Source organism: Podarcis erhardii, assembly GCF_964252035.2.
Source record: "Podarcis erhardii genome assembly, chromosome: 12".
Lineage (NCBI taxonomy): Eukaryota > Metazoa > Chordata > Lepidosauria > Squamata > Lacertidae > Podarcis > Podarcis erhardii.
In genome coordinates this window covers 23,508,610-23,535,752 of record NC_138513.1, presented here as the reverse complement: position 1 = coordinate 23,535,752, position 27,143 = coordinate 23,508,610, and the positions used below count along the sequence as shown (strand labels likewise).

The 27,143-nt window shown below is 42.3% G+C and overlaps 1 protein-coding gene across 7 annotated transcripts; it reads left to right on the top strand.

Annotated features, from left to right (window-relative positions):
• Nucleotides 1–27: 27 nt before the first annotated feature.
• SGCE (sarcoglycan epsilon) lies at nucleotides 28–27,143 on the top strand. Of its 7 annotated transcripts, none has more exons than XM_081882126.1 (13): nucleotides 28–361; nucleotides 5,976–6,080; nucleotides 11,796–11,918; nucleotides 13,284–13,441; nucleotides 16,532–16,604; nucleotides 17,636–17,834; nucleotides 19,979–20,141; nucleotides 22,024–22,235; nucleotides 23,071–23,097; nucleotides 24,944–25,132; nucleotides 25,402–25,445; nucleotides 26,535–26,569; nucleotides 26,865–27,143. In XM_081882126.1, exons 1-13 carry the CDS (start codon nucleotides 43–45, stop codon nucleotides 26,913–26,915), a joined length of 1,698 nt encoding a protein of 565 aa, XP_081738252.1. In that variant the 5' UTR covers nucleotides 28–42; the 3' UTR covers nucleotides 26,916–27,143. The 7 variants fall into 7 exon arrangements, with proteins under 7 accessions (XP_081738252.1, XP_081738254.1, XP_081738253.1 ...); XM_081882131.1 differs by lacking the exon at nucleotides 5,976–6,080 and adding an exon at nucleotides 8,598–8,769 and having other exon boundaries at nucleotides 268–361; XM_081882128.1 differs by lacking the exon at nucleotides 26,535–26,569.

Here is a 27,143-nt window from a genome sequence, read left to right as displayed (position 1 = left end):
TGACTACGTTGAGCTCCAGAGGCTCCTTCTCTGCGGGCGGCAATGCCCGACTCCAGAGGAGGGGAAAACAACCCGAAGGCCTCACTTGAGGCGAGGCGAAGCCAGGCCCGCCACGAGCCGGCCTTAGGCCCCGCCCTCCGCGCTGCCATAGAGACCGTCTCTATGGAAGAAGGGGAGGAGGAGGAGGAGGAGGAGGGAGGGAGGGATGCTGGTGGCCGCGATGGTCCTGTTTGGCGGCAGCAGCAGCAGCAGCAGCAGCAGCAGCCGGCGCCGACGGAGCGAGCCATGCCGCGCTACGGAGCGGGGTCGTGGTCCCACAGCAGGCGCAGCGGAGCCGCCCTCACCACCCTCCTGCTGACAGGTCGGTCTCTGCGAGAGCCCCCTTCCCCGAGCGGCGAGCGGCGCCCTTCCCGCCCGGGCTGCGCATTCCCTGGCTACGGCCTGCTCCGGAGCCCGCGACTCCGCCCCGGGGCCAAGCGGCGGCGGCGGCGGCGGCTCCCCGGCTCCTCTCCCGGCGGCCTCAGTCCCGGGTTCTCGCCCCATTCCCGGCCGCCGAGGCAATGGTGGAAATTTCTGAACCTTCTGCAGAGAGGAAAAGGGCCGGGAGGGCTGGAGGCATAGGACCTGAAAAACAAGGGCATGTTCATTATTGCTTCCATGGCTGGACGCAGCGTGTGTGTCCCCCCCCCCAAAAAACACACACACATCCCAACCCAACTCCCCCCCCCCGGATAAATTTTTGGATTTCCACACAGGCACAAGTGGAATTTCGAAGGATAAATGAAATGGGTCGAAAATTTGGGTGGGGTGGGATGCGGGGATGTAAATTAAGTGACACTGTGATCCTGATGGGTGCATGTAGAATATTTTGACCTGAGCATCCAGTTTAGAAGAATCCATTTATAAATATATGGGCAGAAGTAACCCCCCCCCCAAAAAAAACACCCCTCTGTTCCATTTCAGAGGCAAGTATTTAGAATGAGGAGATAACATGTAGTAGAACATTAGTACGTTGTGTGCTGGCTTAGATTTAGATCATACTGAAGGACTGTAGATGATGGTTAATGTAAGACACATTCCTCTACTGCAGACCACCCACCAGCTGTGTGCTTGTTTGTGTGTGTGTGTTGGCCCAGGGCTTGGAATCACAGCCATTTATTTCACCCTTAGGATTACACCAGCAGGGGAAGCTTGGGCTATTTACCAGGAGAGGAGAACATACTTAAATGCTTGCCTGGGCAAACTAGGGCATAGGAAATAATCTTCAGAGCAAATGAAGGCATGATGAGGTATATTAATGCACAAGAAGAAACATGCAGTATACCATAAAGCAAAGTATCTCACTGGGTAGCTGGTGTTTTAACAGTAGGTTGGAAACATATTTCAGTATTTGCCTTTTTTCTTGACTAGTGATGTTTGCAAATACTTGTACTCCATGTTGCATTGTGAATATTTGTTGCTGAGAAAGGGCTTGCCTTCAGAATTATGAGGAGAATGTTAAGGGTATACGGGATCAAATACTCCAAGGATAGAAAAAAAAGTGGGGAAACCTGTACTTTGCAACTGATTTTCTATTTCTTCAGATTAGAAAAACATAAAAGGCTGCCTTATTTGAAGTCAGAGCATAGGTCCACCATGTCTCAGACAGTATTGTCTACATTGCAGCTCTCCAGAATTTCAGATAGAAGCATTTGCCAGCTGTGCCTGGAAATATCAGGGATAGAACCTGGGTCCTTTTACATACATGACATGTGTCTGCCACTGAGCTTAATGTTTCTACTTGTCTGTGGTGAATAAGAAGGCACAGATAATTGCAACCTAAACATATTATATTGTCTTCACATACAAATTCCCTATTGAAGTAGTACCTTTGCTGGGCCAACTAAACAATCTCAAAATAGTGTGCAAACTCTCAAGTTCTCCAGAACTCTTAATTGGGTTAGGTAGTAAACAAAGTGGGTGGGATGGAGGAAGAAAAGTTTGCTGATACTAAAGGCATCTGGTTACAGCCCTTTGAGATAGAATGGGAGAGGAGGTGACAAGCATTCAAAGTAGGCTGCTTAGGTGCCATGTAGGTGTCAGGTTGCACCAAGGCTTGGTGGGAACCAGAACTATATAACTATGGCTCCTTCCCCATCTCTGGAACCACAGAAGATCATTTGTACTGGATCCCTCCTTGTATGGTGAGAGCCTACTTCAAGGGTGGGGGAACTGGATCTGGATGGTATGGTTTTCCCCACCCACTGCAGGTCAACTTTGACAGTTGGGTGTGAATGCCCACCTGACAGTCACTTGATATAACAGTGACATCAGGTGACCCAGTTTCCTTTGCTTGCACAATTTGAAATCAAACCACTGTGGGAAAAGGCAGAGCCCTTTTGCAAGCACCAATAATCAACTGATTGTTGGTGCTTCCAAAGTCCAGTGCCCTGGCAAGGACACTGTGATTGTATGTCATCAGGCTGTGTTCAGATCTTAGGCTGAACACAGGCTGAATATTTCGAAGTTGAGGTAGGAGGCAATGGCTTTGATCTTCTGTCCATGCGTTCATATAAACAGAAATGTCAATTGAACAAGGAATCTGCTTAGTATAGGACTTCCCCTTTTCAGTATCAACCTAGCACATATTCCAGTGATGTGTTTTGATCTGGAATTTTGATCTGGAATTTTTTCTAATCAATTAGGATAATTTTTATCAGATAATTTTCTGATGCCCAAGACAGGAGCTAATTTAGGATGTTTATTTTTCTTATACCGTATTTAGTAAAATGAAGTTTGCCAGATATTGAATTTACAATTGACACCTGTGCATTACTGCTAATAAACATATGAAATAAAATTTCTTTCTGCAGAAAAATAAAGCACTGTAAAAATGCCTGCTCTAAATCACGGGACTGTATTGAGGATTCAGTGCATTTGCACTAAAATCCAATAACGTCTAAAGAAAAGTAACTGATGTAGTGTTTAGTATCAAGAGCTTCTTGCATAATTTCAAATCACACTGCATATGAAAAGTCTGGATTCCTGGAGACAAGGGTAAATGATAGTTGGAGTGGAATGTTCAGTAAGTTATGAATTGTAAGGTTAACTGGATTATAGGGAGAAATATGTGGTTAGTTAAATATGGTACATGTGGAAGACAAGATTTGGAAAGCACTCTTGTCATTTAAGTACATAAACTGTGTGGGGCAAGTTGTATATGATACTATATTCTGCCAGCACTTGAATGTGACATTATCATATTATGTGATGCCTGCATATATTTAGATATAAATAAGAAAAAGTATTCTGGCCCCCTTAAAGAATAACATAATTATTATGGCATAAGCTTTCACAGACTACAGTCCACTTCATTAGATGCATGAAATATTAACCTGTTATAAGGTATAAACAGTGCTTTTTCTGGGGGGACGCAGGGTTACGCATACCCCTAAACGTTTTGTGAATCTTTATACTTTTGTCCATTTACTGTATTTATTTTCCCCAATTTGAACTATAAAATGGTGATTTTCTTGACTCAAAATGAGAGTACTCCTAAACATTTTTTTTAGAAAAAAAGCACTGGGTATAAACCTACAGACATGGTTTGGGGAAGATTGTAAAATTGAAATCAGAAGGAAGACTTCAGAGGGAAATGACTGCTGTGTACACACCTTTGCGTTTGCTTTGCATCCAGTGTACTCCCACTGCTGGTTTGTGAAGCACAACATTATACACAATCCATATCTACTCTGTAGTTTTCTGAGGAAATGCTTCATTTTGAGGTGTTTTCCTCTAAACCCCCTTTGATTAGATTATGACATGTGAAGACATCCACACCCCCACTGGTATGTGTGGACAGACAGCAAACAACTTGGAAACACATCCAAGTGTACTGATGCGTACAACAATGTACAAATGTGATTTGAAACGCAACGGGGGAAAGGAAAATTGTGTTTTAAGTCAGTAATGGGTATACAGCAGAAACTCAGAAAAGTACTTTCCTGTAACTTACCTGCATCTGGTGAAGTGGCCTCTTGTCTACAAGAAGCTTATGCCAGTGTTTCCCAACCGGTGTTCCGCGGCACACTAGTGCAGTGTTTCCCAACCGGTGTTCCGCGGCACACTAGTGTGCCGCGGGACGTCGGCTGGTGTGCCGTGGGAGGGAGGCGGGCGAGGCGGGCGGCGAGAGGCGGGGCGGCGGCGGCGGGCACACGCGGGGCGGGGAGAGAGCTCCCTCCCACATCCCATCGCCCCGTGCTCCGCGCTGGTGTCCGCAAGCCTTGCGCACCCGGGGGATCTCCGCAGCATGGGGAACCCTCTGTTTCAGGGCGCCCCATGCGCCCCCCGGGGCTTGCGGGCGGCAGCTGGCAGCGCGGAGCACGGGGCGCCCTTCGGAGGACGCCCCGTGCTCCGCGCTCGTGTTGGCAAGCCTTGCGCACCCGGGGGGCGCATGGGGCGCCCTGAAACAGAGGGTTCCCCATGCTGCGGACTGTAGCCTGCCGCCGGACGCGCGGGGCGCCCTGAAGCAGAGCGCCCCTCGCGCCAGGCAGACATGGGCCAGCCCCACAAGCTCGGGGGACAGCGGGGAGGCGCAGCACCGCCATCCCACTGTTCCCCGACCTGGTTTTTTTGGGGGGAAATAAAGGAAAAAAAATTTCCTTTATTTCCCCCCTCAAAAAAGTAGGTGCGTCCTATGGGACGGAGCGTCCTATGGGACGAAAAATACGGTACTTACTATTTCATAATAAAGTAATTATAAAATACTTTCTTTGTGTTTATTTGATTCCTATTAAAGAGAGTTACTTTATATATAGTCAATATAGGCACAGAGTTAATTTTTTAAACATTTTCTAATGGTGGTGTGCCTCGAGATTTTTTTCATGAAACAAGTGTGCCTTTGCCCAAAAAAGGTTGGGAAACACTGCTATAAGGTTTTTGTTAGTCTTTAGAGTTCCACATGACCCTTTGTGGTTTTTGCTTCAGAAGACTTATCAACAGCCATTCTTCAGGTCAAGATTTTATTTTATGTGTCATTTATCAATATATGCAGTGCTTTATTCTGGGGGGATGCAGGGGGACGCATACCCCTAAACATTTTGTGAATCTAAGTTTGGCCTCATTGAGGGGCAGTATTTCAATATGAGTAGGAAAATGAAAGTACAAAAAATTTTTTTTTTAAGGAAAAAAGCCCTGAATATATGCATTAAACTTGTTGTGTTTGATCTGCTGCTTTCGCCCAGATTGTATTTTTGGAGAAGTACATTCCCAATTAGGGTGGGTACAAATGCAGAATTGTCCATAAAAAACAACTTCCCTCAGTCCATTCCTTCCTGATTAGTACGTGCAGAGTACGGTATTTCAAAGCAAACTTCAGACAACCATTTTCATTCAACAGTAAATAAGGCATTGCAAAGTTTTAGGTCACTTTATTTCTTTAGCCACAGTGTCACATAAATTCTGAACTGCAAAACTGGTTTAAGAAGCCAAGACAGATTCAATTGATGACACTTGAGAGAAGGATGGAGTAAGCAAGTGGACACAGGGTTCATTCCTAGTTCCACAAATGGGTCTCTTGGGCCAGGATAGCTGCATTCAATACAAGCTTAATATATACAGTAATAGGCAATTAGGTCCAATATTTTTCTTTTCCATAGCATCTTCTTGTTCTTGTTTCTGCTTCCTGATCCCAATTCAGCCTGGCTGACTGCTCATATTTAAAAACTCAATCCCTATCACATCTCCAACATCTTCCACCAAGGGAAAAAAGGCAGAAATGGGTAGGAAGAAACACTTTGAAACATATATATTTGTGTGCCTGGTCAGGCTGAATAGCTTAATTTTTGAATGCCATTAAATGTGTACTTGTAGTCCATTTAATTTCTTCTTCTTTACATTGGGTATTCATTATATTCTAACTGGTGGCTTTTGATTTCTGAGAAACTGTTGACATGATATTAATCCAGTTTGCCTTGCATCTGTTTTATTTTGGAAAGCTTTTTTCTTGTACTCTGCTGGTGGCATAAATGGAACAGTTAAATGGAAGACCAAACACGTCATCAGTTATGTTAGCAGCAGCATAAAGGCTGCTGAGAAGAATGGTGAGTTTAGGTTGAAAAATATTTGGGATTAATCAACCTCCCCTTGGTATATTAGATTTGATGTATTAGTGGTGTGTATTTCACTAATAACATGATGTGGAAATAAATGGCAATTATATAATGTTCTAATCTTCTAAGCTTTAAGAATTCCTCCTTCTAATCTTTCGTTTTCAACTAAATTTTCAGTTATACTTTGTGGATTCCTTTGCCCCAAATAATGGTTCTGGATAAAATATTGTGAATTTCTTGTTGTTGGTGTCTACTTAAAACACATCTGCAATCTGCTGAGTGCAATAATAATCTCTTTATCATAATAAATGTGTCGTTTTTATTACTTCTTTGTAATTTGTAATTTGGCATAATTTATTGTGCACGGTTTTTAAAATGTCAGGACGGCTTGGAGAAAAGAGGTGGCTAAATACTTTCATTTAATGCAAAATTGTCACATCAGGCTTTTGGTTGGTTTTTTGTGGGTTTTTTGTTTGTTTTTTGTTTTGCTTTTTTAGGTGCCTGAGAGTCTTTTTAATTTTATTTATTTGAAACATTAAATACAATAATGTGAAAACTCAAGCTTTCTTTTTCATGTTCAAGGCAGCAGCAAACCAAGATAAAACAATACCAAATATATATGTACGAAAACAATCCATTTTTTAAAAAATAACCCAAGAATTACAGAACCAGTAGCAGGAATTCAGACCTGTTTGAGTATTCATCCTGATTTGTTTGCAGAGTGTTTTCAGCGAGATTATAAGACATCCATTGATGGTTTAGCATTCATTTGCTTTGTTTTAGGGTGGTTATGCGATGGTGCATCAATTAGTTGTTGCGCCCACCGAGGGCCATGGGTAGGCAGGGGTGCTGTGCAGTCACTCCAGGGGCATCGGTGGCAAAAGCTGGGTGCAGGCTCTGCTCACCCTCCAAGCCTCTTTCTCCTGGGTGCGCATACCACCCCAGGGTGCGTGTACGCCTGTCCCAGGCACCAGCAGTACATGATAAGCCACTGACTCCCAGAACCCACTAAACAAGGCAGAGTGCTTAAAGCTCTTTCTAGGCTGGAAAAACCCTGTGCAAAAAGAGCTTAACACCAAGCTCAACCAGCCAGATTTCAACCTCATAAAGTCAAAATCTCACAAGTTAAGCACATGTAAGTTGCATGACTTGTGGCCAAGGCAAAGAACAAGTAAATATTTGCTACACAAATGTTACAATAAAAGCACCATGAGAGTTAGTGACTTTTGACATCTTTGAAGGGTTATACGTAGTAGTTATATCAAATGTTGCACAGCAATTTGGCATTGTATTCCTTTTTTAATTTTGTTCTGAGTGGGATGAGAATCGGTTCTGGTGGTTTTGCCAGTCAAAACTCTTTTAACAGGCCTCTTGTCTCTCGGCTTTTAGTGGAAGTCTGAATATAGCATGTGACTGAATCCGTCATGGGTTTCCTCTTGCACCTGTGCCCACTTAGTAGCATATTAGACTGCGGGCTGTTGAAGTGGAGCAGCATTGAAATATATGGCACAGTAGGAGATGCAACATCTGGCCAATAACAGCTTGGGGAGTATCACACCAGCAAAAGTCCATAGATAAATGTGGCAATATTGTATTTGTGAACAGGTACTGCGAAGGACAGTGAGTGTCCGAAGAGTGTATAGATAGATAGATAGATAGATTCCCAAGTGGAGAAGCAGGGGAAACCGTTGGTTTGTCACCATAGGAAGAGCCCTGCTAGATCTCACGAAGGTCCATCTAGTCCAGCATCCTGTTCTCACAGTTGTCATCCAGATGACCACGAATAGCCTTCAAGCAGGGCATGAGGAAGACAATAGTTCTTTCCAGCTGTTGTTATCCAGTGACTGGTATTCAAAGGCATGTTGCCTCTGATCCTGGTGGTAGTACATACCCAACGTGATAAGTAGCAATTGATAGCCTCGGCCGCCATGGGTCTGCCAAATCCTCCCCCCTCCCCACCAGATCTAAGTTGGTGGCCCTTGCTACATACCGTGGTAGTGATTTTCACAGTACAGTGGCACCTTGGTTCTCAAACGGCTTGGCTCCCAAAGAGATTGGCTCCCGAACGCCGCAAACCTGGAAGTAAGTGGTCCGGTTTGCGAATGTTTTTCGGAAGCCGAACAGCCAACATGGCTTCCACTTGAGTGCAGGAAGGTCCTGCAGCCAATCAGAAGCCGCTCCTTGGTTTTCGAACAGTTTATGGAGTCAGAATGGACTCCCGGAACAGTAAGTTTGAGAGCCAAAGTACCACTGTGTAACTCTGTGCAGTGTGGAGAAGTACTTCCTTTTATCTGCTCTAAATCTTCCAAAATTCAGCTTCATTGGATGACCTTGGGTTCTAGAATTATAATCGGTTAACTGAAGGGCACGAGCCCCTTTTTGGGATACATTTGGGCTTTATTTTTATTTATTTTTATTACTTCCCTTGCATATGCACCAGTGGATGTTTGATCAGAGGAGGCCTGATAAGCCTGCAGATTGCCATTTCTGTTTGCTGTTCTGTTTCAGACCTTGTGGCCATCCAGTTCTGGAGAGGTTTCTGCTACTCTGGTTGCAGAAGTGAAGGGTTACTCCAGCTGGAAGCTAGAAGGCATTGCAAACTTCATTCCCTTTGTGCCGTTCCAGAGCTCTGCTCCAGCAGGAGGAGAAACAGCTGATTCAAAGAGTTTGCTTGCTAGAAGTGAGAAATGCCACAGTTGTAGTGAGGCCTTCATTTCCCAGTGCTAGCTAAGGTCTCCTTGCTACAGTTTTACGAAGGGAGTATTGGGGCTAATCTATTCTATCAAGTGATATGAGACAGTTCAGTGATGCTTCTTGATAGGTGCGCACAAATGCTGGTAAAATGTTCACATTCAATTTATCAGCATGTCAAAGGGCTGAACTGTCTCCAGCATGCCCAAATTGCATCATATGATTCATTTAAAACATTCTGCAGTTTAATCGCTTGACATGATCACAGAAAGGCCTTTTTCACTTTTGCATTTAAAACTGAATTTTAATTTTGATGAGGATGACGGGGTAGCCTAAGGTTTCCTGAATGATCAACATGACCTAGATGATTAGAAATCTCCCTAACTATTGGTGCCACTTTTGTTGATACACCAAACAGCAAGGAATTCTGTGTTGCAATGGGTATGGAATATTAAATAGGAACCCACATTCCCCCTGGAAAAAAAATCTGAGTTTCATATTCAATGAATAATGAACATTACTGAATTTAGACATCACACATTCTCTCTTGAGCCCAATCAGTGTATGCATTTATTCAGTAAAAGGATAACTGAAGAAGTTCAGTTGTGTGTCTCCTAAGGACACAAAGAATAGGAAATATGTATTTTCCAGATAGGAAAGACTTGTTGAAAGCGATAACCTAATTGTAATAGTAGTTGTGAATGCTACTTGTTCCACTTGACGGCAGCTTTCAGTGATGAACTTTTGGAAGCCCTTGCCCTCCTCCATTATTATGAGAAAATCAGTAGCTCTAAAATACAAGATCTATCAGCCTTATTTATACAAAGACAAACAAAACATTGAAGTCAAGTGTGTTGAGTACTGATATAGGCACAGATCGTCGGCATTCCAAGTCATTACTGTGACCTGAATAAAGTACCCACTCAAATGTAATGTATTTATATTTGTATCTGAAATAGTTTTTTAATCATCTGTGATTGTATTTTTTTTTACACCCTGGGCCCTTTTTCCCTTGAGGTGCATGTAAATACATTAAGATTAAGATTCCCAAGGTGTGTTACAGTATGAAATGATAAAAACTATAGCATCTCAGAAGACTAAAACCGCAAACTCAGGTGAAACATCACAATGAAAACCAGCATATGCAAAATTGGAAGGCGTCTTTAAACTCTTCCAGGCTGTCCCATCATTTAACAGTAAACATCAAACTGCTGCAGAAGGCCTGAGCGAAGGGGTATGTTTTTAGTTGGCGCCAAAAGTTAAACAAAAGTTGGCACTAACCAGCTTAGAGAGTAGGATGTTCCTTTTTAAAAAAAACAACAACCAAGCATCTCATTTTGCATTTACAGATTCATTTATGTAAAACTACACAGACACAGCTGTATGTGTGTTTTCTGCTGCCTGATTGATGCCCATATGAAAATAGATCCCATATCTCCCTCTTCTGCTCTTCCGATAAATGCCTAAAATATTATTAAAAGGATTCTAGTTAATAATATTTTAGGTGTATATAGCTAAATGATGGTATGACACAGTTAAGGATGTAATGGAAATAGCAGCAATGGACCTTTTAACTAAAGAGACCATCCCATTGGACTATTAAGGTGCATGGGTGTAGACAAGGGGGGGGGGGGCAGGGGCGCAGCTGGGCCAATTCGCCAGCAGCAGGAACTGTGCCTACACATGTAAAGTCTGCATGTCACATTTAAACCACAGTTAAACTATGGTTCAATGTAAACACACAACATGCTGGTGCACCTTGCTGAAAAATTCCTGCTCCGTACCTACAGCTGCTGTGTTGTCGGAAGATAAACCAAAGTCTGACTTTGTTGTGATGTGCAAACCTGCACTAAGCATTTGTTTTCCCCAAACAAACCATGGGCAGTAACCCAAGAACAAACCTTAGTTACCTGGCTCATTTGGAGAGAAAGAAACCATGACCCTGCGTTTGGACATCATGACAAATAAGACTTTATAATCATTTATATAATAATAATTTATTATTTCTACCCCGCCCATCTGGCTGGGTTTCCCCAGCCACTCTGGGCAGCTTTCAACAGAACATTTAAAACAGAATAAAACTTCAAACATTAATAACTTCCCTAAACAGGGCTGCCTTCAGATGTCTTCTAAAAGTCAGATAGTTGTTTATTTCCTTGACATCTGATGGGAGGGCGTTCCACAGGGTGGGTGCCACTACCGAGAAGGCCCTCTGCCTGGTTCCCTGCAACCTCACTTCTCGCAGTGAGGGAACCACCAGAAGGCCCTCGGCGCTGGACCTTTAGCTTGTTTCCTAGCCGTGCAACAGGAGCAGGGGAGATATGGAGCAAGAAATCATGGTGCAATTACATTAAACAATTGGTTGTTAAATATTGTTTAATGTGACATGTGAACTAGGTCATTGAGAAAGTATTCCTCTATGGATGGAGAAGATAGCAACAATGGGGACCAACATAGAGCAAATAGATTATTTCTAGCCATTCATTATAATACTGAAACGCCTTCCGTCACGCTTTTGTTTGTTATTTAATTTTAACTTCTTAACGCTGCTTTCCTAAGCATGGAAGTAATTCCTATTGGAATTGATAGGATTTGCTTTCAAGTAGACTGTAAGGCGATACCTGTTGTTCAACTTCTTTTTTATCAAAATATGCAAAAATAAAAACAAAACCCACCACCTTCTACAATGCATAGTTAACTGATACAAATTATAATTCCTTACAATACTCAAAAGGACAAAGCAGAATAATTGCTCCTTTGTCGGCGACATGCTAAATGGTTGAATTTTGATTGCTGCCTACGCATGCATAGGAGTTGTTAGCATACATAAGAAGAAGCATTGCTTTGCGTGTCTTCTGTCGTCCTCGTCCACTTCTTAACTTGTCATTAATAGGGATATCCTTTTCTGCTTCCCTTTTCCCAAAAATGATCTGCTGCGGCTTTGAATGTGGTGGCATTTTGAATGTGTCCTACTTTTTCATACCCTGTCTCTTCTCTCTGCTCCTCCTTTCCCAGTGTACACAATCCTCTCGAAGGTGCACTCCGATCATACGGTGTACCCTTCCGCTGGAGTTCTGTTTGTCCACGTCTTGGAGAGGGAGTATTTTAAAGGGGAGTTTCCTCCTTATCCAAAGCCTGGTAAGAAATGCTTACAGTTTTATAAATATGTTTCAGAGTCATTAAATAACCCTAATTACTTCGCATTTGCAGAGAGAGAGAGAGAGAGAACACGCAATGGTGGAGCAGGCGGGTGTGCAAGGTGTACATCAGGGGTGGGGAGTCCCACGCCTGGGACCAAATGCCACCTTGCAACAGCCTCTCCTTTTCACTGTGGCACACAAACACCGCCCCCGTGCTACTGGAGCTGCTATTATTAGTCCCAAGAAAGCAGCTTCCATTGGCACCAGTGGAGACTTCCCTCCCAGACCTTGTAGGAGCATTTGGGCCATGCATGTATCAGTTTTCATCAGCAGCATTACAAGGGAGGAAAGGGTTAAATCAGGCACCCCCCCAAACTCGGCCCTCCAGATGTTTTGGGACTACAACTCCCATCATCCCTAGCTAACAGGACTAGTGGCCAGGGATGATGGGAATTGTAGTCCCAAAACATCTGGAGGGCCAAGTTTGGTGGTGCCTGGATTAAATCTTTACCCCATTTGTGCTGCAGTCCCAGCAGAAATCCTCCACACTTACTGTTTTTTGTTTGGGTTTTTTGTGTTTATTAAACAAACAGAGGTGATTGCAACTGTTGTGTTTCGCATTGCCTCTATTTTGGTCTGAAATTATAGTTTCTTCAATATAGCAATTAAAGAAACCCATTTCTTGAGTTCAGTGGTGTTTTTCTGCATTTTTTAAATAAAAGAACAACAACAATGTAGGGCACAATCTGCATCTGTAGACAGTCATCTGGCTTCCATGAAATAAAACTGGGACAATTTTAGTCCAGTTTAACAAAATACTTTAAATATATTTTGGCAGTTCTGTAAACGAAGAAAGTATGTGATTAATTATACTTGTTTTTCTTTTGCTTGGTATGTCATATAGCTCTCAAGCCAGCAGCAGAACAAACTCTTTACTGTACAACTCCCTTTAGCTAAGCTGCAATCTGCACTTACCTAGGAGAAGTGGATGGGAGATAATAGGCTAACTCTAGAGCCCTCCGCAAATAGTAGAGTTGATACGCAGATATTTACGTCTGAGTAAATAGGCAGAGGACTGCACTGCACATCACACTGAAATTTATGCAGATGTTTGCAGTCTCAGGAGCCAGGATTTCCATCATGGCTGGTTTATGGGTGTTTTTGAACTAAAATGCAAAACCTATCAGTTTGACTTACAGAGTGTAAATGCAGAATTATGATTCTTTCATGATCATAGCGGACTACCAAGAACAAGAATTATTGACAGCTTGCAGTCTCCTGCTTTGTCATTTGCATTGCATGAAAATACTGTGCTGTTCACTTGGTGACACTGTATTTTAAATTGGATGTCCTGTTTATCCAGGCGAGATGAACAATGATCCTATAACTTTTAACACAAACCTAATGGGTTACCCTGACAGACCTGGTTGGCTACGATACATCCAGAGAACACCCTACAGCGATGGAGTGTTGTATGGGTCACCGACAATAGACAATGTGGGAAGACCGTCTGTCATTGAGGTAAGTTTGCTGCAAAATATTTTATCTAGACCCTGTCTCAAACATTTAGGCACGTAACATGTTGTCATGGATAACTATGTGTTGTATGATAACATCCCTTAATGATAAGTAAAAACACACACCCTGATCGCCAAATAATTTTTTATAAAAAAAAAAATTCAAACATCCAGTCTCATTGTTTTCATGTCTTCCTTCTGCCAGCTTCATATATTTGGTCAATTAAGCTGCTTATGAAATATATTGCCACAGTAAACCATTGATTTCAAAGCGTCACAGCACTTGGCCTTCGGGCAGCCTGAAAGAGATCCCAGGATTTTATGACCTGGCCGTGACCTTGTACCAGTCCTTAATCCCATCCCTTTTTTGAGTGTTCAACATGCATATGCCGTATTGGCCTGAATATAAGCCTCACTTTCCCCCCCAAATTCCGACTGAAAAGTTAAAGTGCGGCTTAAATTTGCAATCTTACAAAAAATGGCTTTTACGATATCGCTGCTGAAGCGGACATACGGTAAAACGGAATGGGTGTGAGTGCCTGCGTAACTTTAAGGGAGCAGCTTACATTCGGGTATTGTCCTTTTCCTTCCCCCCCTTTGAATTTTAAAGGTGCAGCTTATATTCAGGTGCGGCTTATATTCAGGCCAATACGGTAATCAGTGCTTTTCCCCCAGAAAAAGGTTTAGGAGTACTCTCATTTCCTTACTCATAATCAAATACTGCCCCTCAATGAGGCCAAACTTAGATTCACAAAATGTTTAGGGGTAAGCTTACCCCTGCGTACCCACAGGAAAAAAAAAATCACTGCATATAATTGTACACAAGAAGGCTCCTCTGGAACAACTGTGCATGTGAAAGCCATCTCCCTGTAGAATATTTGCTCTGTACACAAGGACTTTGGAGAAGAGCCCATGATGCCAGAGTGGAGCTCCTTTGCGTGTCCTTGCACCTTCTCTGTTTTTGACCAAAGGAGCTAAGAACACCTGGATAAGGCTGCAGAGTTCGCCTTTTATTGGAGAGAGTGTGTGCTTGGCACCTGGAATTGCAAACTTTTGCACAAGGTAGGCAGAGCTATAGAAATGTGGCCGTGTATGTAAAATAAGTTCTCATGTTGAGAACAAGGGAACAGCAGCTGCATTCGGATATGCAATTGTACGTGTAACCCACAGAAAAGAATAAACAGCATCTCTACCTGTATGCATATCAAGTTGAAAGCAATGGAGAGGATCGACGTGTAGGTGTACTGTACATCTGATTTATGCTAGCAGTTTGTAAAAACAAGGGTAGCTGGAAATTTACAGCATGAACCTAGATATGTCCCATCCTAGAAGTGAAGTCCTATAGAGTTAGGTGGGGCTTATGCCCAGGGAAGTGGGGATAGGATTACATCTTTAGTGATGTTTCTATGGATTTCTGAGACCAAGTGAAAAACTTAGAAAGCTCCATGGAAATGAAACGACAAATGTCACCCATTCCTAGGGACAATCATCCACCTTCTAGATCAGTTGTCTCCTACCTTGGGTCCAAATATGTTGTTAGACTACAACGCCCACCTACCCCCCCCCCCGCATCCCTAGTCAGCATGGTCAGTGGTCAAGGATGATGGGAGTTGTAGTCCAACAATATTGGGCACTTAAGGCTGTTGCATGTATTCTCTGCACCTTTGTGACGCGTAAGGAACCCTGTAAGTTTAGAGCATCTATTTACAGCAGTGGTCTGCTGGGTGCATCTGGAGTGCAACTCATTTACCCTTTATTGACATGGATGTGCTCCTTAAAATCTTTGGTGGTGAAATGGAATCTTGGAAGTCTTCTAATTCTGTCCCAGTTTACTGACAAAACTTGACTGACTGGCTCAGAATAAGGTTGGGCATGTTGGTTTGTTTTGTATATTTCTAGGCCACTTTTTCGGGCAAAGCCTTCTCTAGGTGCCTTAACATGAAAACAACTGTATAATTCAGCAGAGGTCCCTAACCTTTTTGGCTCTGGGGGCACATTTGGAAGACTAAGAAACTGATGCGGGTATCACAAAATAGTCATTTCTCAGAAGAAAACCCAGCAATGCTCAGAACACTCCTCCCCCCCCCCCAAAAGTCCATGCAAAATATATGCACCCTCCAAAAACAAATAACATATAGACAACAGCAACAACGTATAGACAAAAAAAGCAGGCAACACCCTGAACCAAACCACCAAAAAACAAAACAAAACAAACAAACCTAATAATAAGCATTCCAGAAGAAATGTTTTAAATTCTGGAAATTGTAGATTTGTCTTGGTCTGGTGCATGTAATGTGTTTCATTCTGTAGTTGCATGATTTGTACTTATATATTGTATTGTGATGGCCATTAGCTAGAAACAATAAAAATCTATTGAGTAATTTTTAAAAAGCAAAACAAAATTGGGAAGGGCAGGGAGCCTTAGTCAGTGGCAGAAGTGTTTGAGGGTCCTGTGGTCCCCATGGGCACCACACTTGGGATCCCAGGAACACAGTGTCCATGTTTCAGTAAAAGGAACATTGTAACGTAGCATCCTAAAACAATCCACAGGACAGCAGTACAGTGTTATAAATGTAACTAAAAGCAATTAAAAACATTCCAGTTATCAACAATAAAAACTCATTAAGAAGTTGTCAAAAACAAGTGGGGTTTTTGGGAGCCCATTTTAAAGCTTATGCTGATGAGGTCTTATGCAAATCACTTGGGAGGGGATAACATAACCAAGGGGCTTTCACTTGGAAGGCCCTGTCTCTCATAGCTGCTCATCTGATTGATTTTACAGGTGGGCCTATGAGCCTTCTCACTGGTTTTGTCCATTTGCTGTTATTTGGCTAGCTCTCACATAATGTATGCTCTCCCCCCCCTTTTTTTTGAGGTATAATGTGTTTTCCCTTCTCTCCTTTTGTCCTTCCACAAAAAGCTTTAGGGGCCCAACCACTGCCCGGGTTTCTCCCCATCTAATGCTGGCTTTTCACAGCATTGTTGAATAACCATATATAGAATTGTCAAGCTAGATGCAAGTTTTCCGTGCTCAACTGATAATAGTTTTGGAAATATAGTAACAAGTTTCTGGTTTATGTTTCTTCTTTATTAGATCACTGCTTATAACAGGCGCACCTTTGAGACGGCCAGACATAATTTGATTATTAATATAATGGCAGCAGAAGGTAAGCATTTTAGATTGCATTGATACATAGTATTACACCATTAGGAGATTATTATAGAATAAATAAATGGCAAAAGGATAGGAAAGAGGTTAATTGTATTTTATTTTTAGGTATTTAGTTAATTGTATTTTATTTTGTTATTTCCAAGCCACCTCTGTTAGAGAACTCTCCTTCATTCTATTATAAATATTTTGAAATGCTTGCATTTATATTTTTAAAAAGAGTGTGTACTTGAAAAGTGCATCTGGTCTGTTACTGTGGATTACAGGGAGAGCCAAGTGGTGGCTTAGGAGCCTCACCCAGCTTCTAGGAAATTTTAGATATCGGAATGACATAGTAGCTCAGTTCACACGTTGTGAGCCATTTATGCCAAGACTTAAGTGCTCATTCCCTTACTTTTCAATCTCTTACTTTTCTTAGAGTCATCATCACCATGGTTTGCCCCAAGTCAGAACGAGAAACTGTAGTGTGAATGATGCTTATTTCTGATCTCAGTTTGTAGGCAAACTGTGATTTGTGCAAACCAGGAAGCGAGGGAGAGAATTGGAGTGCAATTACATTTTCCCTAATATAATGCAATTTTTATGCTATTTTTATGCACACTTTACCCTAAATGTGCAGTTGTGTACACATCCCTTGTCTGGATAACTGCATTGCAAAATTTGGAGAAGTGTGAATTTCAAAGGATGGCTGTGTTTTGTGTGTGTGTTGTTTCAGAAAGTGTGATTAAGTAGGTGCTCCTTTAAATGCAGACTGAGTTGAGCTTCTCCCCCATCTTCAAGCAACCAAATTCAAGCCAGTGGTTCAGTGCAACCAGCAGTCTTGTAACTGTGGTTAAGAGACTGGATGTCTCTTGAGCATTTGTGGAAGTTGCTTTGGAAGCCTTAGATTTATAAAGGATCTTGGATTGCTTCACACTCGGTTATATTTAGAAAATGATAGTGCTGTATTTCTGATTTATTATTCTGCCTTCTTTGTAATTTTGTAAAAAGACAAATCTAAGGCATAATTAATATTCTCTTTGCAATTAGATTTTCCTTTACCATATCAAGCAGAGTTCTTCATTAAAAATATGAATGTAGAGGAAATGTTGGCAAGTGAGGTTCTTGGAGACTTCCTTGGAGCGGTGAAAAACGTTTGGCAGCCAGAAAAACTGAATGCCATAAACATCACCTCAGCTCTTGATAGGGGAGGCAGAGTCCCACTTCCTATTAATGACATGAAAGAAGGGTAAGCAAGTTTTCATTATATTTCTTCTAGCATTCCAGATATTTTAGAATGTATCTTGCAACAAAAGCAGTAAAGAATCTTAAAGCAGGGGTTGCCAATCTTTCTGGGCTAGTGAACGTATTTGGAATTTTGAGCAAGTGCCATTCATGCAAGTCACAAAATGGCTGCAGTGTGGGTTTGTGGCATAACACAAAATGGCGGCTGGGGGGGGGCATCACATCTGGGTTAATGGGCTTGTGCACAGATTTTTTTTTTTTTTGGAAAGCAAATAATAGAAATGAGCGCTACACTTCAGTTAGGTTCTGCTGGTTTTCCAGAACAGGCTTTTATCAGGTAAGAAAATGCCAGGAAAACTGAACAAAGTGCTTCCAGAATTCAGCCAAGATAATATCTGCTTCCTTGCAATTTCCACCCATTGATTCTAGTCCTATGAGCCATTGCTCATAGGACTCGATTTCCAGACCCAGTAAAGGTAAAAAGTAAAGGATCCCTGGATGGTTAAGTCCAGCCAAAAGCAACTATGGGGTACAGCGCTCATCTTGCTTCAGGCTGAGGGAGCTGGCGTTTATCCACAGACAGCTTTCCGGGTAATGTGGCCAGCAGGACTAAACCGCTTCTGGTGCAATGGGACACCATGACAGAAGCCAGAGCGCACAGAAATGCCGCTTACCTTCCCACCACAGCCGTACCTATTTACCTACTTGCACTGGCATGCTTTCAAACTGCTGGAGCTGGGGCAGAGCAACCGGAACTCACACTATCGTGGGGATTTGAACTGCCGACCTTCCTATCGGCAAGCCCAAGAGGCTCAATGGTTTAGACCACAGCCCCACCTTAATCCAGACCCAGTACTCCTGATGTGGCCTGGCTAGCACAGAATGAAGTGAAATTATTATGTCTCATAATTTAGAGATGATGCTTCTGGTAAGGTAGCTGAAGATTGCGTTAGATTTTTAAGCAGCTGCATAGCGCTGCTGGCTCATGTTCAGCTTGTGATCAAACGAGATCCTTTCTACTCATGCTGCTGCAAAGCCAGGTTCTGCTTGCCGCCACCCAGTCCCAGCCTTTACTTGGAGCTTTGGGATTTTTTTGGGGGGTTTTGTACCTAAATACAGAACTACATACTTATCTTGGTGAAATTTTAACCTGTGGGGTTGGGTCCAATATCTCAGCCTGCCATTGCTCCCAAGTGCATGGTTTGTGAAGGGTGCAGCTATACCACACTGTGGCTTAATGCAGAGTTGAGGATGATGAAACTGGCTAGGAAATGGTCAGTGCACTAGAAGTACTTCAGACAGAATACAACTAGGCACAGCCTAGTGATTACTTGATAGACTCTGCCATGGCAGTGGGGAATTTGCTACCATTGCATCCTCTCAGTGCCATCCAGAGAGCTTTTCCGAGTAACAAAGATACCTTTTCAGCCTTGTCCCCTTCCCTGTGTTGAGGATCACTGCAGTTGTCCTGTGTTTGCTTTGCTTTGCTTGGTGTGCTCTGCAGGCAAAGTTGCTCACATGCAATCTGACTGAGACTCAGCTAGTTCTGTGGTTTCTCAGAAGGGGGGGACTTGGTGCCCTCTGGTGGTCAAGTTTTATTCAACCATGAAGATATAAACAGGATCCTTTGAACATTTTGCTAAGCATGGGGTCGCTTGTTGATCTTGCCTGGTTAAGCTTAATAAGGGTTTTGCCCATTGCTTATTGCCTTTTCAAAAGGCTCCCTTTTACAAGGTGTAATGTCTCTGTATTGAAGGAGCCCGTGCTATGTCTGATTTTGAAGTCCTGTTTGGGTTCACTGAATCTAAATATATATAGATTTATTTCCCGTATTTCATTTGTGGACAAGGTGTTTTGAGAGGGCAGTGATGTAGAACCCCAGATTATCCTGGATAAACTGAATTTTGGTACTGTACTGGATCCACTTCTTTGGTGACGCATTCAGAGAATGATAAAGCACATGCTGTAGTTTGCTGCCAGCTTTCATGTTGTTTGCTTTTGAACTGTGCATAGTCTGCAAATGAACTGTGCAATAGAGAGCTAAGTGGAAACAGTGAGGAGCTCTTTCCATTCACGGACATTTGGATCCAACCCATTGATTGAAAATTTATCTGTGACCATCCTAAAACTGTCAACATTTCTTTGCAGTGTCTATGTTATGGTTGGTGCAGATGCTACATTCTCCTCCTGCTTACGGGAAGTTGAAAACCCACAAAATCAGCTGAGATGCAGTCAAGAAATGGAGCCTGTAATAACCTGTGATAAAAAGTTCCGTACCCAATTTCAAATAGACTGGTGTAAAATCTCCTTGGTGAGTTGCTGGCTGGTAGTATTGCAGAACACACATAGCCAATGAGTCTTTAAAATAATCTTCTGGAGGGCAGATTATGTAGACTTCTTTTTAACCTTCCGAGGTTCATGGGATGGACATGAGTTGATGCTCTGGAATGCCGTCCCTAGAGAAGCCCATTTGCCCCTGTCACTAAATGCTGTCCAGCACCTGAAGAAAACCTAGTTTGTTAAACCAGAGATGGGGAACCTGGTACCCTCAAGATGTTGTGGGAGTCCAACTCCCAGCAGCCACAGCCAGGATGGCCAGTGGATCAGGTTGATGAAAGTTGTAGTCCAAGAACTTTTAGAGGGTCACAACTTAGCCATCCTTGTTTAAGACTACCCATTGAGGAATATGAACTATCATCTGTCAGTAAGGTAAAGGGTAAAGGGACCCCTGACTATTAGGTCCAGTCGTGACCGACTCTGGAGTTGCAACGCTCATCTCGCTTTATTGGCCGAGGGAGCCAGCATACAGCTTCTGGGTCATGTGGCCAGCATGACTAAGCCGCTTTTGGGGAACCAGAGCAGCGCACGGAAACACCGTTTACCTTCCCGCCGGAGCGGTACCTATTTATCTACCTGCACTTTGATGCACTTTTGAACTGCTAGATTGGCAGAAGCAGGGACCGAGCAATGGGAGCTCACCGCGTCGTGGGGATTTGAACCGCCGACCTTCTGATTGGCAAGTCCTAGGCTCTGTGGTTTAACCCACAGCACCACCCACATCCCGTTCATCTGTCAGCACAGTGAACTAAATAGACCAACCGTCTGACTTAGGAACATAGCTCAGTTGGTTAGAGCATGGTTGGTGCTGATAATGCCAAGGTTGCAGGTTCAATCCTCATATGGGACAGCTGCATATTCTTGCATTGCAGGGAGTTGGACTAGATGATCCTCAGGGTTCCTTCCAGCTCTATGATTCTATGATAGAAAGATGCCTTATACTATGAAAGAATTATGCTACTTGTCATTGCTGAAGAATTAGAGTTAAGGTATAACTAGTTAGTAACTCTTCAGACTATGGCACTTGCTCTGTAAGCCTTGCTCAAGGAGATACTTTCCTCAAAGCACAGAATCCTAAGTATTCACAGTCCCATTGATTTCAAGTGGATTTATTCCCCAGTAAATATGCAAATATTTCATATATTGTTGGGACTACAGGGCTAATGGTCATGGACTAGCAGAGTTGCGACCCTCCAGATATTCTTAGGAGTTCCCCATCCCAGCAGTAAAGCAACCATTCAATGCTAAGTAAACCTCTAGCAGTGGTTTTGTGTCATCTCATCTTCTGTCAATCAATGACTGCTTGATTGTTTACTTAAAACTATATACAGTATATTCTGGCTTTTCTACCTAAGGAGATCAGAACGGAGTACAGTAAAAAACAACAACACATGACTCGTTGCTGCCGAAACGCCAAGAAGGGCTCAATGGCCTGATTATTGTTATTTTTAACTGGTGTCTTAAACACAACCCTACAAATCTCCTTTGGGAGGAAATTCCAGAAGTGGAGAGGGAGCCACCAGAGAGAAGGCGCTCTAATGACTTGTCCTCTTATGAATTCCTGAAGGTCCAGCAAGAAGGGTCTCTGTGGAAGGTCTCAGTTTTCAGGCAGGGTTCTCTAGCTAATGCATGATATACTTTGAACTGAAAGTGAAGAAAGTGTCTTGATTTTTACAACCAGATTTCTATACAATGTGTGGTACAAATTTTCCTTAAAAAGAAATTATGATTCTGGAGGGCTGTTGCTTAAACTCTGCTGTAATGAATGCTCGGTGGTACTGCTTGATAGTTTATGATCCCCATTTTTTCTCCCAAGGTTTTACTGTCTAAAATATATTTTGTCTGTTTGGTATCAGGTTGACAAAACACAGCACGTTTCCACCTATCAAGAAGTGGTCCGTGGAGAAGGGATCTTACCAGATGGTGGCGAGTATAAGCCACCTTCTGAAAGCCTGAAAAGCCGAGACTATTATTCAGACTTCCTCATTACATTGGCAGTGCCCTCCGCAATAGCCCTGGTGCTTTTTCTAATCCTTGCTTATATTATGTGCTGCCGAAGGGAAGGCGTGTGAGTACTTTGAAACGTTAATAAGTATTTTATAATTGTGTGAGTTTATAAGGTACATGACAAAAAAAAGTAGATGAACTTGATTCAGTTCATAAAAACACAGTCCATTTTTAGCCTTTTCTAAAACATACAATAAAATCAAATTACAGCTACTTTGGAATTAGAAATTTTATTTATTTTTAAAAATTAAAAAACTGAGCAACCTGTTCACGAAACTATTTAACCTGACAGTAATTTGAAGCTAATTAAAGGTAAACATAGTGTCTAACAATTAAAATAAACCTTATTAAGATTGTGAACTGAATTTAGGATTATAAAAGCCAAAAGCATTTTTTGAAAAAATAAAAGCAGCAAGCAACACAATTTCTTCCATTTTACATGCACCTGTTCTGGGAACATTTTAGTCCCACACCTGTCCTTTTAACGTGCATCTTCACTTCTCTGTGTACACGTCTTTCATCTATCCCATCTCTTTATGTGCTTTCTTCATCCATGCCTCCTCATAAACCCTGTGGCAAATGCTTCCAAGTTGCACCAAATGGTCATGATCCAAACGAATGTGCAGAAACAGGAACTTGATGTGCAGCCAGCTCTTTCTTTGAACGTTTGCCATTGCTCCTCTCACTGCTGAAGAGGCAACCCTCCAAAATGCAGCTTGCCTCTTCGGCTATTAGAGCTGCAGAAACAAATCTCCAAAGGCAACTCCAGTTGAGATCATGATCCATTGCAACAGGACCAGCATTTCCATACCATGACTTATTTCCATCGGCAGTTAGATTTAATGTTCCAAATATCAATGCTATTATTTAATTCATAACTTTTGTTTTATTTTTAGGGAAAAGAGAAACATGCAAACACCAGAGTAAGTGTCTTCTTTCCTGTTATTTTCTCCCATCACTTAATTTTCATTTCCCAGTAGCTTCTCATGCTTCATACATGTATACCATCCTCATTCTCCTTAACTTGTTCTTCATCTTTGTGGTGGCTGCTTTGAAAAATGTAGAATCCTGAGAAACTGAGTAGGTCAAAATAAAAAGGGTTTAAAAGCTCATAATAAAAGAGGCCAGAATCAGAATATTATTATTCAGTTTTGAGGTTTGTTGTTTGTGATATTACTGTCAACTTCTATAAGGTAACCAAAAAATTATACTCCATAAAACTGCTTTTTAAAGTGAGGCTTCTATTAATAATTGTTAGCTAACCACAAGAAGCCAAGCTCTAAAACATACCAAATAAAAAGCATTAACACCTGCACTTGGTTACACGGAACAGGATGCTGAAAAGCTCATCATACTTTAGAAAAGGAGTGGTCCAATGTTGCCAGGTGGGCGGGACCACCCACTTGTCAATCACCTAACAGCTGATCAGAGGTTGGAGCATCCTTTGAAGATGTACTTGCTGTAAGCAACCAGCAGCTGATTGGCGGCTCCCTGAAACCTCTATGAAATCTGTTTGCAGGAAGTGGTTTGAAGCCAAACTGCTGCTTGCAGAGAAGGCGAGCTCCACTACTGCAACCGTGATCCTAAGGAGGTGCCCTCTCGGTGCTGAATAGGCCCTCTCAGAGGTCCAGAGAGTCCCAGGCCACTTCCCGCTTTTGAAATCCCTAGCTCTAATAAAAATTAAAGTAACACCCAAAACCAAAATAAGGTACCAAAAATACACAGGGCAAGAATCTGAACTTGAGGCCAAATTGCCCTCCTGCCCTCCACCCACCCCACTGGGCCTGGTGCTGATCAGCTGTCAGGGGTGTGATTTGTGGGATCCATGCTGGGCCTAATGAGGCCTGTGGGCTGGACTCTCAGTGGACCACTTCATAGATCCACCCAACCTTCAGCACCAGCATCATAATCAAAGCCAGTGACACCTTGTGAAGATCACAGGCCCTAGGCCAAACCCTTGTTACTCTACTTGTTAATTCCAGCCCTAATCAAAAGGGCCTAACAGTAGTGGGTTGAGAACCCTCTGGTTGAGGGCATAGGTCAATGCAAGGCCAGTGGGCAACCTAGAGGCGGCCAAGGCTTATCCCAGTGTAGCCAAGGTCAAGGAAGACATAATGTTGGATGCCTGATTGAATCAAATACACCTTGTACCTTATTTGCTTCTAAATAACAGTCAGCTGCTTTCTCCATGGTCCCAATGAAAATTGGCACCCCCTCCTTGAAGTTGCTGTTTTTCCCAGGAGAGAAACTGGCATAGATACCAATGCTTTTCTTGAGGGTTTCTTGCTGGCATCTAAAAAGGCCACTGGTTTGATGCAGGAGGCTCTTACATTCTTAAAGCAGATGTGTATGTGTGTGAGAGAGGGGTGTTATTGAGACCATGATGGTGGAAAAATGGGTTAACAATGTCTTTGGATCACAGGCCTGGTTCTGGTCTCCCCCTCCCCCAGCTGTTACTCAGAAGAAATTAGGCACATTAATTGCAGTGATGTATCTAGCTTGTGCCCAGATATTCCTGCTGAAAGCACAGGGAAAACTTGGGTAGACTGGATATAACCTGCCAGTGCTCTGTGACCTAACCCCTCTAAAAGTAATTTCCTTTTTAAAAAAAATCCAGTATATGCTATTTATAAACCTTGTCGTTTACACTGATGTTGTGGTAATCTATCAAGTGGCTTTAAATGTCTGTATATGTTTGTACTCTTTATTTCCACAACGCTAGCAATTCTATTAAATATGGGGGGGAAATGTTGTTTCCTTTTGATTTAGCATCCAGCTGGTCCACCACAGTGCCATTCAGAAATCCACCAAGGAACTTCGGGAGATGTCCAAAAACCGAGAGATAGCCTGGCCTCTCTCAACGCTGCCTGTGTTTCACCCAGTCACTGGGGAGATTGTGCCACCGGTTCACCCCGACAGCTATGACAACACTAGCATGCCACTGATGCAAACACAGCAGTAAGTATCACTCTTGGTGCCTAACACTGTGAATTTGAGTTTTGTGGTGCTTCCGCTGATTTCTTCCATGGTGGTGGTGCTGCTGCTGCCATCTCATTCTATAGGATGATTTGGCTCTTGCATTTAAATAGCAAAGCTCTGGTTACACATTCCAGTAACAACCCTTTCCCTAAGCAGAAGCCTTGGAGGCTTTTACTGTTTAGAGTTCAAAATAGCATATAATCATTTTAAAGAGGCTTTATTATTGTTATTATTATTATTATTTGTAGGAACCTGCCACATCAGACTCAGATTCCGCAGCAGCAAACGGAAGGTGACTTTTTAAATTATTTCTTGAAAAGGCAGAATATGACCTAGTTATCAACAAGTGCTCACAAACTCATCTCAGCGTTCTTGTTCCCTTCCGCATTTTGCGGGGGCCTGGTTTCCCAAAGTTAATAGCAGAGGGGTGAGCAGGGTGTGAGAAAGCTTTGTATTGCATAGGCCATAAGAGTAAGAATTAACAAAATTTAGATGGCATCTGTGAGATGCAGTAGTTGAAACGGAAAAGAGTGAACTGAAATCTCCAATCAGTATCACTTCCATGGAAATGAATGGCAAACGTATCAATGGGTATCAGCTTGCCAGACAGAACAACCCCCCCTTGCCTTGCCTTGCCTTGCCTCCCCCCCCCCAAAACATGCTGTTTTGCGCTCCCCAAGCCAGAGTTCGTTAAAACAATCCTGTCCTGCCTGAAACCCCCCCCCCTTTTCTCATTTTTTCCCTTGGGAAATGTGCTATGAATGGGTCTAATTATTCCTTGCGCAGCCCAATTATTTCTTAGTTGCTCCCAAGTCCCTCAACTCAAGTGAGCTGCATGGGATGAATATGAGTGTTTCTTCTGCCACATATAAAATAAAAACAATTAAAGTTTGGGATAGCATACATACTCCCAACCCCTTTTCGCTCTCATGGGTTCTCTGAATGACTGAACAGGGTTTTAGTTATTAGTGTATCAAGCTGTGTTATGCCGAAATTTATAGAATTATTGGTGGTTTGCATAACCATAAAATAAAACAGCAAAATCAAGGTTAATCAGAGAATCATTCAAATAGAACAAAGTCGGCAGTGAGTTTTGGGGAAACTTAGCATAAGTTTTTGTAGACTTGAGTCAATGCATCAAAGGCAATCTGTAGCTAACAACTTGAGCTATCCATTCATGCATCTGATGGCCTCTTGGCCTCAGTGCCTTATGCTGCATAGTATTTGTTAGTCTTTCAAGTACCACAAGGCCCCTTGTTGTTTTTGCTGCAATGGGGAAAATATGAGCACACTTCTCAAGGTGTTGGGTGACCAGGAATCCACTTTGAGGGGGCTTGTTTTCAAAAGTTTTGTTTTTTATTACTGCTTTCGGGGACTAAAGGAGAATTTCGTATGACAACGTTCCAAAGATTAGAGGCAAGTATTACATACAGTATTCTGCTTTCTCGCTGTTGGAAAACCAAATGCTACAATGAAGCACATTTTACTATGAACTGTACATGTTGATTCTAGATTTGATTTGGGTGGTCACTCTCCCAAAAAATTAGGCACCCTAAGACTTGCATAGCAGATGAAAGTGATCTATGAAGTTATTGTGTAAGGATTCTTATTTAAAGGTGAATGAAGCTGACTTGCAATTTTCTAACTGTAAAATTAAAACCATGTTGACTATTGATCTTTCTAACACCTTTTTGTGAATTGTCATTCACAGGTAAATGGTATACCTGAGGAAAGAAAACTTACAGAGGCGATTAATTTGTAATTAAATAAAACAGCCAATATCATCTTTTATTTCCTTATCTGCTTCAGTGATGCTTGAGTTTTTCTGATGGCGTATGCATGCCTCGTGTTAAATATTCCAGTGTCAGATGGTAATCATTTCCATATTACTAAATTTACTGTATTTTTTTGTACTTTGGACACTTTCAACAAATTTATAAAATGGTAACTTTTATATTTGTTATATTTAAAATAAACAAATATTAAATTA

Excerpts from the sequence above, each read along its gene's own strand:
- SGCE (XM_081882126.1), top strand. The coding sequence starts at position 43 with ATGCCCGACTCCAGAGGAGGGGAAAACAACCCGAAGGCCTCACTTGAG. Across the intron at positions 6,081-11,795 it reads AAAGGCTGCTGAGAAGAATG|TGTACACAATCCTCTCGAAG; the intron begins GTGAGTTTAGGT and ends CTCCTTTCCCAG. Across the intron at positions 20,142-22,023 it reads ACTGGTGTAAAATCTCCTTG|GTTGACAAAACACAGCACGT; the intron begins GTGAGTTGCTGG and ends GTTTGGTATCAG.